Below are 18,875 nucleotides of genomic sequence, written 5' to 3'. Positions count from 1 at the left end.
ATTAAAGTGATATTTCCCAACTTTATTAAAGTAGAGTTCTTAAAGGTTCCACTGAGATGACTTTATACGTTTTATTGATGGCTTGAGCCAGTTAAACATGTCATGGGTGCCAAAATAAAGCTCCACTGATCTTTCCAGCTCACCAATCTGTGGTAATCTTTAGTTGTCATCTTTGTGCACATCTGCCCGCTTCCAAACAGAACAGCATTTTGCATCAGGAAACGGGACTAAATCGCAGTTTGAAATCTCCTTACCTTTCAATCTCGCAGCTCAGGACTTCCAGCTTTTCTAACATGAGGAAACAGAAGCTGCGTGAAGGGGGAAAGTCTTTTTCTGTCGGGTTCAGATGTCTCTAAGCAGCATTCGGTGTTATTTACTCCTGAAGGCACTGCCTCAGCTGTGTGTGCAGTATTTTAGCCCTGTAAAATAGCTCTTACTAATATTTGGATAAAGGACTACGTTAAAGTCGAGTGCAATCAGAAAAATGTCACTTGACATCTCTTGCACATATTGCGTTTCCTTTTTCAATACTTTATAATCCAATACAGTATATATTTCCGAGGGTGAAAAATTTGCCCCTTTATGCAGTGGAGAGTAAAAGACTTAAGATGCTAAATCTGTGAAGAGGGTTATAACAAGCAGAGTTTTTACTTAGAGTTCTCAAAATTCAATTCGAGGATATCCTCCCTTTTTTCTCTGACGTTTCATTTCGCTTGATTTGCCAGAGATGCATTAAGAGTATTTTCAATAGCTCTCAAAGTCTATAGTTAAACCACACTCTTCCTTATATATAGTTGGATGTAAAAGTTTGGGCTCCCCTGTTTTCCACAGATTTCTACATATTTTATTGAAGTGAAAAGACATAAAGGCGCTACAGCGAAGAGAAATGAAAATGAGCCAGAAACTGAATCCTCATCTGACTCTGGGAAAGTCAACAAGCAAGCTTACTGTACATTTTGTTAAATCCTGGCATTATACACTTGAGTCTTTGAATTACCAGCATTGTGGGAAATGTACATGACTCCTTTTGTAAAAGGACTAACAATAAACACACCAGGTAATATTTGATACAACTTTGATCCTCGTTAACTGCCCATTATGACAACACTGTACCAGTTTAAAGCGGACTCTCTGGAGCACTGTTCATTTGAAACACTAGGTTGATTTGGGCTCTGTAATGCTTTTGATTATGTTAATGCACAACTTGAAATCAGGGATAAAATAACATGAAATAATGTTGCAAGTTTTAGCAGCCGTCTACTTGCAAAGCTTCAGAACTTCTTTTAATTGTTAGACCTTAATCGACTCACTTATAAGGCAGGTCAAGAACTGTGATTAGGAAGTGTCAGCCAACAACTTTTCAAACCTTGTGGTAATACTCAGCAACCATAGGCTGAGAAACTGACTGAGGTTCAGAAAAATTCAACTAATTGATGCCTACAAAGCAGGGGAAGGCTATAAAAAGATATCAAAGTGCTTCCAGCTTGCAATTTCCACTGTCTGAAATGTCATTAAGAAATGGCACATAAGGGGAACTCTGGAGGTCAGGACAAGATCTGGAAACCCAGAAAACTTTCTGATAAAACTGCAAGACTGCCATGCAAAGAAGCAAAGGAAAAAAAACATAGGGTTTAGTTGACGCATACGTGACGGTGACTGTGCAGCACTGATGTACAAACAGGGGTTTATTTTAAAGGAAATGTAACCTCTGATCTCATTATAAAAATTCACATCTAAGGTTTGCTAAGCACCTTGTTGAGTGGCTTTGAAAACAAGTGCAATGGACAGATGAAGTTAATCTTTCAATGACGAGAAAAGGAGCAGCATTTGATTAAACCAACACTTTGGCACCAAATAGGTAAAAATGGTTTGTTTCGGGACACTGAAAACGCTGCGCAGATACAGAAAAAAGTAGATTCTAGAAGGAAATTTGTATATTAATCTTCTTCAGTCGGCCAAAAAAATGAAACTGAAATCAGGTCAGCTACAACCGGACAATGAAGCACAAACATAAAAATCAACTACTTCAAAAAGCACCACCAGAGACTTTTGAATGTCTTTTACTGTCTGGCACGATCCCTTGACTTGAAAATCATTCAAAATCCATGAGTAGATCAAACATTTGTTGTGCAAGAAAGGCTCAGCAAACAGCAAAGGAAGAGTAAGCTCCTAAATCAAGAAGAGAAAGATTCTTGGTTGGCTACAAAACGCACTTGCAAGCTTTGATGTATAGTGTGGCGTGTATTGCCTTATAATAACCATAATAATGGCAGCTGCTAATTTGAATTACTGATACTAGACAAACAAAAAGTTCATTCTTTCTTATTATTTTCCAATAATTTATCATGTTACAAACTCAAAATGTCAAAAAAACCCACAGACAACCAAACAATCTGAAATGAATGAGTCTATTGAAATAACACATTTGCATTTATGCACTCATTAGACTACTGAAGATGCTGCATCGCAGCACAACCAGCTGCGGAGAGCTGCGCCTCTCTAAACGCTTTTTGATTTTTTAGTTAATTTGATTTACTGCGTCATTTATGATAATAACTGTGTCTGAAGCATTAAAAGACAAGCACGGTTGTATGTCTTTATCTGTGTGGGGGCTTATTTTGTTTGTTTGTTTGGTTTTTTTTTATTTTTGAATTAAGTATTTTCCAGCTTTGATTAATCTGTTTGGCATTTCAATTTCCAGTTTATGAGTAATTATTTTCGCCGTGGGTGAAAGCAAGTAGTTTATTCTAAACGAAGCGTGCTTATGTGCACTGGGTGTGCTTATGACATACTCTTTTTCACATCCATTTCACATGTCAGGTAGCCAATAAGGGAGTAATTATTTCTGCTCAATGCTCACAAAGGAGGTACTTACAGTGTGTCAAACAAATAGTGATAAATGTGGAAAGGTTCAGATGATGACAAAGAAGGAAAAATAAAATAGCTGTTTTGGTGTTTTGGTAGATTAAGCCAGATCATTTGTCAACACACAGACATGTGAAAAAATGTACAATGTAAGTGTGTATTTGGACAAATCAGCTTTCAGTTACACGTAAAACAGTGTCCGTTGCTAAACTCGACATACCTGAACAACACCACAAGGAAAAACATGTTTAATGCTGTGAAATACGTCTCACAAACCATTTAAATGTTTTCAAAAGTTGTTCTCATGCAGCTCAGGACCTCTAAACAACATGTACGGAAGAACACGTTGTAGTTATGCTTTGTTTGTCAAATAATTTCATATCAAATCATTCAAATCGTGGCGTGATGCCTGTAACAGAACTAGTTCATTTTAAAAAGATTGTTTGTTTTTTAACTGTCATTACTAAAGGTACCTTTCAGGTCATTGAACATTTCTAATGCATTAAAACGTGTCTGATATTATAGTTAGACTTTTCTGACCCCATTTATTCATTGACTTATTTGTCACATCAGGGTTTTAGCAACAAAATAGCTAAATGGACACTTGTTTTTGGTCTATATCTTTTGATTTACTTGAGCTACCCTAATAAGTCCAAAAGAGGACGTCCTGGCCTTTCCAATGAAATCTCATGCGTTTGTGTGGCCTGTTTGAGCTCCAAATAAGCAGGACATCACAAAAAAAGTTAAACTGAAAGATGCTTGTTTCCTCTGTTCTCGGGAGGATATGGCGTCTCTGTCGGAATAAGAAAAAACTGTATTGATCTGCTCAATTAATTTAGCTGTTTATCTTTTTTTTTAACTTGTAGTTTTATCATTCAATTTAAATCATAAAAAATGTCAAATCCATTCAATAATTATAAAAAATTTGTTATGCAACAATCTTGATACTCCCCTGGAGTGTCACAGCAGACATGCTCAGTTTACAGAAGGAACAGACAAATTTATACAAAAATCTGAAAGTCACATTAACAGCGATCACTCTCTCGCTTCACATGGGTCTGTGCCAAATGCCAGTAAATTGAGCATACTGGGAAAAGGAAACAAGGTGTCCCATTGAGACAGACAATCACAGTCAGATCCTACTATCATCACTGACAACACAAAGCTGAGGATAAAGTTCCCTACATAAGACTCAGGTTTGTACTGCTACAGCAGCAGCACTGCCATCATAAAGCAGTCTCAATTATTTTTTGTTTTGTGCATTTTGTTGACAAAAGAAATGTGAAAAAAACACCACAATTTGTTTAGAGGTCTGAAATGTGTTCAGGGTGAACCTTCTGTTCTCTATTTCTGAGTTCTTATGGGTTCATTTTTGTATTATTTTTTAATCTTTTAATTTCTTTTAATAGAAAAAGCAAGCACATCCTTGCAGGCTTGAAGGCCCCACAGTAAGTGGGCTTGCTGAAATCTTTGACCATCTTTATTTTTGCGTGTAGTGCCCTGTTCCAAAACCTTTACAACACTGTGTCATTAAAAACTCCACTTTCACAATAGTGAGAACATAACATCAGATTTCTTCTTTGTAAGACATTTCTGGGTGTGTTTTCTAATTGTGTACAAGTTTGAAACATCTACTTGTGGTTCAAACAGCCCCCAGGAACTTTCTTGATATGATGCAGAAATCCTAGTTGAGCCAATGTTTAGCCCATTAAAATGTTTATTCATTCAATTTTTCAGTTCAGTTAAACGTTTTTATTTAGTATGACGCCAAATCACAACAACAGTTGCCTCCTGGCTCCTTATACTCTAAGATAAAGTCCTACAATAATACAGAGAAAGCGCCAACAATCAGAGGACCCCCTCCCCCGTGAGCAAGCACTTTGGCGACAATGGAAAAGAAAAACTCCCTTTTAACAGGAATAAACCTCAGACAGAACCAGGCTCGGTGACCAGTTGGGGTTAAGGGAAGGAAGATAGAGCAAAGACACGCATCCACCAGTTTATCCATCCATCCATCTTCCTCCACTTATTGTCCCCCCACCACGACTCTGAGTAGGGCTGCCATAGAGCAAGAGCTGTTTTACACTCTGGACAGTTCACCAGCCTGTCGCAGGGCTATGAGTCAGATAACCATTCACACCTATGCACAATTCAGAATCACCTGTTAATCTAACGCAGGGGTCCCCAATCCCAGTCCACGAGGGCCGGTGTCCCTGCACGTTTTAGATCTCACCCTGGGTCAACACACCTGAATCACATGATTAGTTCATTACCAGACCTCTGGAGAACTTAAAGGCGGTTATTTATCCATTTAAATCAGCTGTGATGGATCAAGGACACATCTAAAACCTGCAGGGACACGGGCCCTCGTGGACTGAGTTTGGGGAACTGATCTAACGCAATCGACTGCATGTCTTTGGGCTGTAGAAGGGGTTAGGGTTACTGGAATACACAGAGATAACCCATGCAGACATGAGGAGAACATTCCAGCCACATAGAAAGACCCCAGGCCTTCTTGTTGTGAGGCAACAGCAACTGCACTAACCACCGCACCTGTTTCTGTTTATATTTTGGGGGGTTGGGGTCATAAACCTGTGGCTGATAATACCAACAGTGGCATGAGTTGGCTGCAGATCATTCTGGGGTTCTCTGAGACTGTTTCAAATTCTGTTCAGAATTTGATAAGGTGGCCAGTTCTGGACAAACTGGCAGTGATTTAATATCTACACCACTTGAGACACAAATTTTTGTTACAGGTAGAATGATTTTATTCAGATCATTTGGAGATATTTCCCAGTGCCTTGCAGGATTTTTTGACATCCATAGATATTAGAGAGCTCTTTATATCTGAAGCAAATAACACCGTCCATACCTTGGGTCAGAGACAGGTTAAATATGACAGAATCTACCTGTTACTATGATTGCACATGACATGTAATTTGTTTCTGTGTGTAGCATTTTTATCTATGAGGAAAGAGGAACAGGTGCTTGCTTGCTCAAATATGTTGAAAAAATCTGTTTCAGTTGGAGGTACTTATCTCGCCACATGACTGTAAATCAGAGTATGGTTGCCTATTATCATTCTCCTCCATTAATTTGCACATAATTTGCACACATTTCAGTTTTTGATACTAGAAGCTGAAGAAGATATCAGCTGAATGAGGTAAACACGGCTGAATTTTGTTTTGCTGCCTGATTAGGGATATGAAATGATACATTAAATTGGGCTTAGAAAACACATAAAATGTTTTCATAATCTTTCAAATCCAGTTCAAAAGCAGGAATCGTCTGACATCGGCTCGGACTTTCTAGTGCTAAACATCTCTCATCTTTCTACCGGCCCACATCGTGTTTAAGTTATTGCTGTTGAGTGCAAATGAGCTCCAGTCGGCTTGAGCTGAGCAGAATCTTTCTCATCAGTTTTCAGTGTGCTGGCTGAAGCTTCACAGACCCTGATTCTTTACATTAAAGCGAGTCCGCCTTATGAAAAGCATTTCTGAATGCATCCCGTGTGTGTGTGTGTGTGTGTGTGTGGATATGAGCAGGGGGTCTTGGTTCTGTGTACTGGTCTGGAAGCTGTGACAAACTTAGGATTATGAAACTGCCTTTTATTTGAACATACCAAAACCAAGCACAAATGAGCTAAGTCAGTCACACTTCACATGGCAGCAAGCAAAGCCGCCTCCCTCCTCTTTCTCGCTCCCAGTCCCTCCCTTCCTTTCTTTCTCACTTACTTTCATCCACTTTTAATGTGTGACACTTTGATACTGAACATCCTATTTCCCGTGTTCTGGTCGGTTGGCTTTACATGCAGATGGGCTGGTAATTTGCATAGACTCAAAGGTCTCCCTTCTCTCCTGATGCTTTCTGACAACGGTCTGTCTATTCATCCTCTGTGTTAAGCATCCCTCCTAGGACATCGCCTGAATTGCTGTCTCATGGTGCTTCAAGTCTCGTTTTACACTGCAGGAGCTGCTGAGGAATTGGATTAAGAACATATTCCTTTAGAGAAAAGCATCACAGTCACCTGAGCATCAGATGGATAGTTCACTCCGATATCAAAGCTTGCCACATGTTTTGTACAAAGTCACATTAAGTGTCATTTTAAGTCATGCTGAGTCCATATCACACACACTGTTAGCTGTGTGGATCCTCTTATAAGTCAGTCCCACCTGGGGGATATGGAGAGAAACACTGGAGTGTACTGAGCGAGCAGCAAGATTAGCTTCTTATCCTCGCATCACCTTAAGCGGCTGCTCTGATCATACTTCTACCCCACCCACCCTAAAACCTGTCTTTGGAGGACCAATTAAGTTTAAATGTGCACAGGGGAGAGGGTGGGAAGAAAACCACTTTATATTCCTACTTGTTCCCCTTTGTCTCAAATGGCAGAAAAGTTGCTTTATCAGAACGTCAGGATTATTTTATTTGAAGTTTTCTGGCTTTCAGATAAACCCCGTTCCTGGAAGAGTATTGTGAAGTACAAAATAAGATATTTATAAATATGCAGTTAAGGACCACAAAAAGGAAGAGGAAAAAAAGTATTTCACTCCAATATGTTTTTAGGTCCCTTGTAGTCAATATGCATATCCTCTCACTGTGTAACCCAAGAGGTTTTTCTGACTCAGGCTTCTGGGCCAAAATCAAAACATCATTTTGAAATTCATAAGAAAGACTGAGCAAGAATTCAGAGTCATAATACACAAGAAAGGAATTGAGTAAGAAACTGGTTTGGCTACAGTGGTGGATTGATGCAGCCAAAACAAACATGACAGCTGAAAAAGAATGAGAATGAAATATGAACCAGTGGAGGAAAAAGTACAGCAGTGATAAACTTTGGAAAAACACAAGTTCATTTTATATTATTGCCCGTGTGGTGGAAGAACTTTGATTTTCTGCTTAACTGGAAGTCTTCAATCGAAGTCCTGTATTCAGAATTTATATAGTAAACTACTTAGCAGTTCAAGCGGCTGCCTTCCTAACGTTCAGGGACCCCTCTTAGGGTCACAAACCTAATCTGAGGGATTGTGGGGTGATTAATGAGAGTGGAAAGAACAATGGCTCTGCCACACTTCCCTTCCAGCAGTCACCAAGTGCTTGTTCATAGAGGGTTGTGTGGTTGTTGGGGTATCTTTGCAATTTTGTAGGGTTTTACCTTACAATATAAAGAGCTATTTTTGTTCCATGCATCCTTGTGATCGCTCATTTTTTTAATTAATTCTTTTATTAGGAAGACTTTGCGCTTTGAGCCTTTACAAGGTTAACAAATGATTTTACTAAGATGTTTATGGGAAAATTACAGAAATGTGGCAAGAGGCAACAGCTTCTTTTGTAAATGAGGTCAGAAAACCAAATGCCTGGAAACCACTGGTTAGATGTGTTTAATTGCACTGTATTTTATCTTTAACCAAAGATAAAGACAACGTTATTGTAACTTCTACAATATTTACAGGATATACACCAGATCCAGATATTGTTTCCTCCTAACACACAGCAAGAATTAATCAAAATAAAATGATTTTTTTAAAAAAAGAAAAAAAAAAGAAGCCGATAGAAATATGAAATACAGATATGCAAGTAAATAAGTTACACAAGATACATTCAAAACGAATTATTATATACAATTGTTGCCATTAATGTATAAAAGTATGAGATGTACAAGGATTTATATACATTTTTACATGCATAATTAAGGATTCAACCTAAAAGTAAGGTGGATATGTGCTACAAGCACACAGGAGAAGTTTAAATAAATAAAAGCACAAATTAGACCTATTTAAAAGTAAACCCCTCACATTATATAAGCTGCATATACAGCTATAGTTAGAAGTGGCCTAACACAGACTGTAACTTAATTTTCTACCCCAAAAACATCATTCCAGACAATGTCCCGGTGTGTTTACCGCACCACCAAAACACACACCATTACATCGGTGCTGTGATTATAAAGCCGCTGTTCATTGCCTCTTTTATTACTGTTATTATTAATAAATCAAGCAAGCCGTGAAGCCAGGACAGATATGTTAGGAGGGGGTGTATGAGGGACGGCCTAGAAGTGGTAATTGCTGGTGTAACAGTGTGTGCAGCCCCGCGGTGGCCTCGTAAGCGACCCGCTTTATTAGATCGGCCGGTATTGATCCACGCTGCGCGGTGTTGACTAATCTCCAGGCGGGGAGAGGGAGAGCGCAGATCGATGAGCCTGGATTCAATCATGTCTGGAAACGGAGAAGGTAATTTATTATAATCACGGGCACTAAATAGAAAACGTGAGAACAACGCGCCCGTGAGGGCTTCAAAGAGAACTACAGCGAGCGGGTGTGTGGTGGGGAGATGCTCAGCTAAACATGCTGCAGCCTGCAATTCTGGGTATTCAGTCGGAGACACGGATTAGCAAACGAGAGCCTGCTGGGTGGCCTTCATCAGGGAGTTTCTCAAATCTGGTGTTCTCTCCACGATGAGAAAACCCTTTTTACATTATTTACAAATACATTTTGATGGAGCCCATCTTCCTGGTGGAGTGTTGTTATTGGATTTAGAGATAAGACAAAGGGAGGCATGAATAAGTTAAGTGAAGAGCTATATTGAATGCCCTGCAGATTCCCATTTGTATGTGAGAGCCCTCTTAAAGTAACATGACAATAGAAGAAAAAAAAAAAAGGAGTGATGTTTTATTCAACAGCACAGAGAGCCATTACTTTAGACTCATGTACACAAGCAACACACATTTTCTCTGTGATCTCATTCTGCAGTCAGACATGGTATTTTTGAAAAGGTCCTTCTTATGAATTAAATGAGGGTGGATGGTTAGCAGACATCCTTAAAAAGAAAAAATAATGGCTCCACGAAGAACAGCTTAAGTAAGACGAGCACAGATTGTTTCAAGCGCGGGAGTTTCGCTCCTCTTCTTCATTCTCCAAGAGGTAGGCTGGTTTGTATCGTGTCACCCCCCTGGCATCCACCATCTTCAGTGCCTCGTTTCGACAGGTGTTGTCCATACTGCCGAGTGAAGTGTACCTACATTTCAACAGAGATATTTTAGACCTAAAGATCTGCTTTTTAAGCTGTGTACACCTGAATAAAGACAACTAACACATCCTTACCCTTTATCATAGAGAATACAGTAGGGCACGTATAATGTCCTCAAGAATGCCCAGATGTCGTGATATGTCCAGTCCTGGAGAGTGTTAGAAAACAAATGTAATTGGTTTGCAACTGACTCCCTTTGTTCAAGCTATAATAACTCATCCTCTGTGGAGTCCTTTTAGATATACTCATGAGATGAAGCACTACATAAATTATCTTGAATTGAGGTCAACTGCTAAATGTACCTGTGCTTCTATGTGCTCCATCACAGCAGCTGACACAGTACTAGCATTAACAATAAAATCAAATAAAGCAGGCGACTGCCATGTCGCTTATGCACATCCATTCTTCAGCCAGACTAAACAGAAGAACAAGACGTGAGCTTGCTACAGCTATTCAGCAAAAAGCACTGCAATGATTTCACTTTTGTGACCCTTTCATGTTGAAATGTTAACATGCATCCCTCACTCTGCGTTGGTGTTGCATTAGAAAGCCTTTTAATGTACTGGTGCACTCACATTATGTGTGAGTTTATTTAGGAAAAATAGTCGTTTAAAGCTTTACGAATAAAGCATTATTCAGAAATTTTTATCAAGATGACAAATAACATCAAGGATAACAAGTGAAGCTTTCCCAGGTCATGAGGTTTTGCAGACACATTATTTTACACCTGCTGTTTTAGACATGTGTCAATCATGGTGACAATGTGGTGTCAAATGAATAAGTGAATAATAACTACCCGACCCTACAATCTGACAATCACTGGTCATGAAAGGAAAATGACCGGTTATGAGTGGTCACTGGGAAAATGACTGCTAAGGCCTGAATCACGCGGGTTTACACATCGGTCAGTGACATCTGTCGCTAGGAAAAATGTGTATTCTCCAATGACTTGACAAAAACCTCCACGTGACTGCTTTAATCACTACCATGTTGCTGTGGTCATACAGTGACGTACTTGTCTACAAATACAGTCCAGCTGCTCTCTGAGCTGTAATGAAACTATGAAAAGTTTGACACGATCCAGAAACTGAGCTCTGGCCTTTTGAAAAATGTTGGCACAACTTTCCCTTTGAAGGTGAATTTTCTCCATTTCCGATTTGTGTTGTACATTTCAACAAAACAAGTTTTACTTCCACCTTTACTTTAACTCGTGGTTGGCAAGTACTGCAGACAAACAAGAAAAATACTAGCGGCTTACCAATGATATCCCTCCTATTAGATACACCTATGACTTCAATTTCAAAATCAAATTATCACATTCAAAAGATTTTCAGGAAACTTGACCTCTGACCTTGAACTTGAGATCAAGGAGTCAAACTCTTCTGAAATTTTTAGTAGCTGCATCTATGGTATCAATTTCAAAATCCCATGTCACCTCCTTCTCAAGTAACACAAACTTGCATATTCATTGTGACAATAACCCATCAGTCTTTTACAGCTAAAGGGGTAAAAAGCTACATGGAACCATGGCAACCTGCAAGTAATTAAATTCAATTGTTGAGAGTTTTTTGATGGAATTGGTAACAAGCAACTTCCAGGAACTACTCCCAACCAATTGGGAAATACACATTTTTTACTAGATGGTTGTATTTCATGTAAATATGGAAGAAAAGTCTTAATCCATCTGTGCATGATGTTGTTTTCTGTTCAAGTATTTTGGGGTATTTTTAGCTTTATTTTGAACGTACTTTGACTTCATTTGAGTCTAGAGAGATGAATTCAGTAAAGAGAGAGAAACAGCACTGCAACAGAAAAAGCGCTAAAAATGAAAACCATGAGGTATGATCTTATAGCAGTTTCCATTAGTACTTACTCGGGTCGCCTCGGTGATAGTATCTGGTATCAGGTACTTTTTTAGTACCTACTTGGTCCCAGTCTGACAAAAAGCCACAGACTGAGCAGCAAGTATACCATCGCTTTGATGTCCACCTTTGTTGTAGCGTTTGTGTCACGTACAAATGACATTACGGGATGTTTGGCCAAGTTGCTCTAACAACCCCACGCACATTTAGGGGTAGTCGATTGTAAAGGAAAACAGATCGAGGCGAGTCATACCGCCTCACGCCACGTAGAGCCAGCATACAGTCCTAATATAACGGCATGCATACTGTGTGACACTCACTAGTAAGGGGTTGACTCTCATGTAGTCAGGCCAGCCAGGATCAGTAGGACACATGTCTGTGAGTGTATGTGAATAGGGGTCGCTCCTCCTGGTCCCCATCAGGACAGCTTTTAGCTCTGGCCTTCGTTCCTTCACCTCGCTCAGTGCCTGGCGAATACTGCCCTCCACAGTGAACAGCTCCAGGCTATATCTTTGGGACATACAACGGCAAGTAATGAGATACAGTGGTGCCACACAGACAGGGTTAGGCCACATTTTTCAAAACAAGACCTGGACTGGATATATTAAAATACATGACATCAACTGGATAGATAGCTAGATGGTGGATAGCTCACCTTTTTGTTGTGTCCTGTAGAAATCTCTCCATTTCTGGGAATGGAGAGACAATACGAATATACAGGACTTTCACCTTTTCTTTAGTATCTGGATATCGGCTGAGAGTGACAGGAAGAGAAAAAAGGGACATTTTTTAAAAAGATAAGCAATGCTGGCACAGAAAAAGATCAGATAAGTATTTGTCATATCTCACAATCTGTCCAGCACAGGTCATGAAAAGTCCAAAAAAGTAGTCAGTCTTCTCCAAGATTTTCTCTAAGTGCTGCCCTCAAACTAGTTTTCTTTTTCCATTTACTTCCTGCTGAGATCTCACACCCCACTGTGCGCTAATGCTATCATTATGTTTTTAATTTGAATCTTCATTTTCATCTTTCATCTCTCAGGTCATTTGTTTTTTTTCCCCCCTCACAGATTAAAAAAATCCACAAAAATGTTTTAATTGTCTCATCTCGTCTTCTCCCCTCCTGTTACCGTTTCAGTGCAGCATAGTAGAGATGAAGCAGCGCTGTGCAGTCTTTGCCCCCGTTAAAGCCAACACAGATTTGCTCTGTTGAATACTGATGGAGTGCTGCCTCTATTGTTTTCAGTGCAGACATGACTTTCTCACCCAGCTCTGTACCTGTAGGAAGGAATCGACAGTAAGAGGATGGTTCATAATTAATGCAGTCAAGCTGTGAGGCATCTTAGAAATGAGCCCACATTTCTACGTCTAATCCAAAGAAAAGAAAAAAAGCTGCTAGTAGTTTGTCATAGCTTAGTTATTGAAGCTTTATTGTAATCTATTCACCATTCTGTCTCACAGAGTTATATTCTTCTTTTTTATTATCCACTCTGACTTTACGACTTAAATTACTTTAATATTTTAACTTTCTTTATTGGTCCCAATGCCTGTGTAAAATGCACAAGTCAGTATTCACTTTATATCAAGATGACACATATTTAAGAATCATCTTCCATTACTCTCCGCACACTCACCACTGTTGGCCAATCCGTACACCTCAGCGGGGGCTATGGACACCGGGTCTGTGACTAAGGGCACCACGCTCCCCTTGGGCAGCTTGTCTAGCAGCTGTATTCGGGCTTTGTCCACCTCCTGCTGGCTGTCTGCGTCCAGGACCAGCCTAACTCTGTGATAGTTGCTCAACCAGTCAGGGTAGGAGCCAAGAGCCACCTTTCGGCCCCAGTCAGCCTGCAGTTTGGTCAGCACAGGTGCAATGTCTGTTTCATCTGCATCGACAAACACCTAAAAACAAAAAAGCTAATGTCTGGTAAACTTAATTGTACTATTTAAACACTGCATTCAAATCAACTTTATTTTACTCAACTAAAAGTAAACTAAAAGGTAAAATACATTAAAAGTATCAAGGAAATATCAGAAATATAGAGGAAGTACTAAACTCTATTAAAAACAAAAAGTAAAAAATAGATAAATACATAAAAATTAATTAGAAAAAAACAAAAGTATACTAATTCTGACTTGGACTGGATTTTGAAGTAACAGGTTTGGTTATGGAGTTACCTCGCGAGTGTGAAAGGTGGTCCCTGAACCAGCAAAGAGATGCTCCAGCCCATTGAAGGCCTTCTCCATTAAAGATGGGATCCCGGGAAAGATGTACACATTACGTACACTGACCTGGGAGAAAAAGGTAGACACATCAAATTATAAGAAAAGATGTGGGGCGGTACTCGAGTCATCATTGTTGAAACTATTGAAATATGATGCAGGAATTAAATCACATCTCTGCAACCCAGAGACAGCTAATAATTGAGGTCAGATTTACAGTTTTGTAAATGTCAGATATTTATTTTTGCTAAGATAAATGGCTGGTGTCTGGGGTTCCATTTATAGCTAACAAGCATGAGAATGGTATCCAACTCCTTCTCCACCTTTTGCCGAGACAGGGCACTTTTTTTAAGGGCTGTTCTTCATTGTTTCATTTTAAATTCTCAATAGTAAATTCTCAATAATAATATACTGTACATTAATGTTTCTCAACTTGAAACACATTAATAAATCACCAAAGATATTAACCTTAAAGAGAAAAATGTCCAAATTTAATGACCTGTGAGTAAGAGGTGTGAATGCTTCTCACGCCTGGTGTCTGTGTGTGCTCAGAGTATTTATTGTTTTGACCACTGCAGGAAGCTATTTTCACTCCTTCAGCAACTAGTTAGTTTGCAATCTGTCTTCTAAAGAAAACACCGTCACTTTTGTTTACCTTAAAGAAAGGTTATGGGTTGAACAGCACCATGTAGCTTGGATATATTTGAAGTAACTTTGTGTTCTATAAAAATTCCTCTGTACCGAGTTCACTCACCAGAGGGTAGCGGTGCTTTAGCCCAGTCTGAGGGTCAGTTCCATAGTTAAGTTTTGCTGAGCGAGGCACCATCGCCAGCTTCATAGCGGCACTGTTTTTCTCCCCAACCCCGAAGAATTCTTCAACCAGCTTGCTAAGGTCTGGATTGGCATATAACTCCTCGTGGAATGCTATGGCAACACTCTCAAAGGTGACGTCATCGTGAGTGGGACCTATACCCCCCGATGTGATGAGGTGCGTATACTGAGATGAAAGGAGGGCCACCTCTTTGGCAATGACTGCCTGCACATCCGGTATGACTGTTATGCGCTGCACAGACACTCCAAGCTTCCTAAGCGCTTTAGTTAGAAAGGCACTGTTGGTATCCACTGTGTGACCCTGAAAGAGACACCCACATGCACATCAGATTCAAGAACCTTAAAAAAAAGAAAGAAACACAAAAAAATAAAGAAAAAGGAAAAGGAAACTCCAAGGTCTTGCTTGATGAAATTCAAGGACTGAAGGCTGATTTTCAGGCAGAGAGATGTGACACTGGACAAAAATCAAATACTTCATGTTTAAATCATGATCATGTCAAGTCAAAAAAAATAATAGTAAGCTTGTGATTTCAGAAACAGCCACAGCTGCCACATAACATAACCATCGCAGTTTTCTCCCCCTGAGGTCATGAAATGCACATCAGAGACTGGATAGAGGTCCAAACACATAGGGATGCAGATGACGGTATATGTTAAACACTGCACAATGCAAGCTCCTACTTCTATTACAAAAAACCCAGTTTATATTGATTTCCTCAATTGCACAAACTCCCAGTGATTTTCATTTGGGTGCTGTCACACACGTATAGCTTAAAAGCCACACAAGGCACAAACTTTATCAACACCAAAAGCACCTTAAGAATCTCATCTCCAATGATGAGAATGGCTGCAGTAGGAGCATCCCCGTTGGCTGCAGAAGACGAACTGTTGCTCTGGAGGTTTGTTGACATGGTTGCCTTGCTGAGATGAGCTGCCAGTCTCCTCACACGCACCACTGCTCTACTCAGCTTCGGAAAAGAAAAGCTGGGAACAATGGAAACAAATTAATTGAGTACTTCTTACTACAAATTTATACTAGGTTTATCAACACTCAGCAAAGTCAAAAACCTATCGAGTCAATAAGACCTCTTTAGCATAGTATGTAAGCATATGCAATATGGAATGCAGTGTGCAGTATGCTCAACTGTTAATATGCAGATGGGCCACAAATTAAAGGAAAAGCCAGCATGTCTTACAAACGGTGATTTCTGTAATACCATAACAGAGGAAACAAATGCACCCCATATTAAGGTCAAATATTAAAGATCTCCCTGTAATTTGTCAGATATTTGTGCATTTTAATATAGCATCTGTATTACTTTGCTGCATTTACAGTGACAAGAAATGTTTCTTACATCAGCATGAATCCACACAGAACATCAGAAAAGGCTTCGCTGTTGTTCAGACCCTCTTCTCTGTCATAGTGTGTCCCTTAGCTGAAGGTATCTCTGGAAGAGGAAGGGTGTACTGTTAACATGTGAATAATTTGTGCATTTCTTCTGCATTTCCTTAACACTGACTGTCTCTCTTTTTTTTTTTTTTTTTTTAAATCGGCTATTTATTTATATAGGTCTTTTGATAAGGCTTTAAATTGGAGTTAAGTGGTTGAACTTGAAATAAGAAAAGAGTTGTATTTAAAACACTTGAATGATTAAAAGTCACTGGTTGCTAATGAAACTGTTTTATTTCTATTTAAATGTGTGTATTAACTGTTTTTCAGTTGTATATAACTAAATTGCAGTAGTCCTGTGTGCATCATTAACAATAAGATGGTGACAGTTTGTTTTAATAGTTTTAATAATTTGTGTCTTTTAAGGTAGATAATCATTTGATGCAGATGAAAAACACGTTTTCCATCCAGTGTTTGAAACGCTAGCAAACTGCTGACAAAATAGAACTCTGTGATAACAAAGCAAAAACATCTATATTACACAAATGTGTTAAAAAGAGAAATAATGGTACTTAAATCCACTGTTAAGGGATTAACAGATCCAAAGCAGGCATTTAATGATACTTCTAGGTGTCTTGTATGTTAAGCTTCACATTGTGCATGTGGTTTGGAGAGCAGCCTGGGAGTCACAGTTGCAGAAGGATAAAGCAAACAGTGACTTCTGGTATTTGCCAAGAATTGATTAGGGGTAAACTGTTGTAGATGACTAGCTGGCCTATGATCTGTCCAACACATGTCTTATGGACGATATCAAGTCAAAGTGACAAAGTATAAGGTAAAAAGTGTTTTGGGTGTTTTTTGTTTGTTTGTTTGTTTGTTTTTTTCTTAATAGTTTTTCAAGAGAGATCTGGAAAAGAGTGCAGAGATTGGAATAATTCATTTTAGCCCCTCCGTAAATCCCGTTGACTACAGTCTATTAACCAACACAAGAAACCATATTAGACATTAAAAACGTAGAAACATTAGTATTCGCTTTTTGACACAACTGCCTTGCACCTGCTTACATAGTTTGCATTGCGTAACATTTGTAAGTTATCTAACGGGGAGAAAATAAAGTGAACTCAGACATATTCATTTATGGCCATACCAAAAAATAACTGAAACACAAGGCAAATATCACAAGTGTGTGAGCGTGTGTAACACCTGAAAGTAAATTCTTAGCTAACTCTAAGTCTCCTCGCTAGGTTACTTATGCCAAAATAAAGAAGTACAATTTAAGTAGATGTGCACATTCAATTTTGTCTCTACTGTCGATATCTCTCGACGAATATGTTTAGTGTGAGGAAAAAGTCCGGGTGTTACATTTATTATTTGATAACCAATCTCATTAAAACCGAGGGAACTTACCCCTCAGCTGTATATGTCCGTGCTAAGCTCCCTATCACCGGTTGGTACAGCTGCAGCTCGAGCTGTCGCTCAAGGTATGACGTGACCTTAAAACCACACTACGATAGCCAATCATATTTCAGGAGGCGGATCTTAACGACCAGCACGTAATGTACACTAAAGTCATTTAAAGATGTGGCGGAATCAGTACAGTCAATGAGGAGTAATAAATGTCGCTTATCTACTTTAAAAACAAGTGTCAGCCAAACGATTAGTAACATAACTTTACTGCTGCACCACCACCCGGAAGAGGACGGAGAATCACTCCTTCCTTTGCCCGATTCAAAATAGATTACTGTCACTCGTGCGCCCCTGCTGACTGGAGGAGTGAACTCCACCAAACCTAAATGCTGTTATTAAACTCATAATTACCTTTTTCGCCTGTGGGTGGAGCATGTTGGCATATATTTAACAGTTTTGTCTGCTTGTGGATGAAATATTAAACCGAAGTGAGAGACGAATTGATTCTCGCGCACAGCATTTTACTGCCTTCAAACACATCGACGGTTTAAGATATACTCTGTCTGTCTGAATTCATTAAAAATTAATCAATTTAACCACTGATCATTCAACGTAACTCCTTGTACCTTTATGTCCGCTTAACGAGAGCGCGTACAACGCTTGATTTATGTGTTGTTTTTCTATCAGATCATATGACCTACAAAATAATAAAGTATTCTATTGTTTTATTATTGTTCCAGTTATTATTATCTGTCTACTTTGCTGCTGTAATAATGCCCATTTCCCATATGTAGGAGTAATAACAGCTATTTTATCTTATCTTACTCAGCAGACTGGGATTGCAGAACAAGTCCTTATCAACGTGAAAAATAAAAATGCTTTGTGTGATACAATTATGTGATGGTCTATCATATAATTATATAAAACTAGAAATGATTACGTGAATGGGCAATTCTGAGATGCAAGCACAACATTCTTAGATCCAAGCACAACTATATTCGTTTTGCTTCCTGGAGGGAATGCATTTGAGTCAAATAAGGGCAAACTTGCTTCACGGGTACATTTTTACATGCTTCAGTGGGAAAAAAGAAAAAAAGCGTACGTGTCAGTGCACCAACGCATGAACCGATCCACTGAATCAGCATGTTCTGAAACTGTAGAATTCAGCCACTCCTTTGCCTTCGTACGTGATAATATGTGTATTATGCATACAATCTGTGGTAAAGATCTAGTTCTTGGGCTTTAGCGTCTTGCACAATGCCATGTTTACTTAT

At 39.1% G+C, this 18,875-nt stretch overlaps 1 protein-coding gene across 2 annotated transcripts; it reads right to left on the bottom strand.

The window, feature by feature from the left end:
- Positions 1-8,233: 8,233 nt before the first annotated feature.
- flad1 (flavin adenine dinucleotide synthetase 1) lies at positions 8,234-17,894 on the bottom strand. 2 transcript variants are annotated; one of them, XM_082550351.1, is made up of 11 exons: positions 17,602-17,894; positions 16,160-16,252; positions 15,620-15,788; positions 14,728-15,105; positions 13,929-14,042; positions 13,385-13,598; positions 12,881-13,028; positions 12,409-12,507; positions 12,074-12,263; positions 9,966-10,039; positions 8,234-9,879 (listed from the first exon to the last, which is right to left on the bottom strand). In XM_082550351.1, the coding sequence occupies exons 2-11, from the start codon at positions 16,165-16,167 to the stop codon at positions 9,744-9,746; spliced, it is 1,530 nt and encodes a 509-aa protein (XP_082406477.1). In that variant the 5' UTR covers positions 16,168-16,252; positions 17,602-17,894; the 3' UTR covers positions 8,234-9,743. The 2 variants fall into 2 exon arrangements, with proteins under 2 accessions (XP_082406477.1, XP_082406476.1); XM_082550350.1 differs by having other exon boundaries at positions 8,238-9,879; positions 13,385-13,652.
- Positions 17,895-18,875: the final 981 nt, after the last annotated feature.

This window comes from Aulonocara stuartgranti (assembly GCF_965226115.1).
Source record: "Aulonocara stuartgranti genome assembly, chromosome: 11".
Lineage (NCBI taxonomy): Eukaryota > Metazoa > Chordata > Actinopteri > Cichliformes > Cichlidae > Aulonocara > Aulonocara stuartgranti.
Note: the sequence above shows the minus strand (reverse complement) of the source record. Positions and strands in the feature narration are given on the sequence as shown.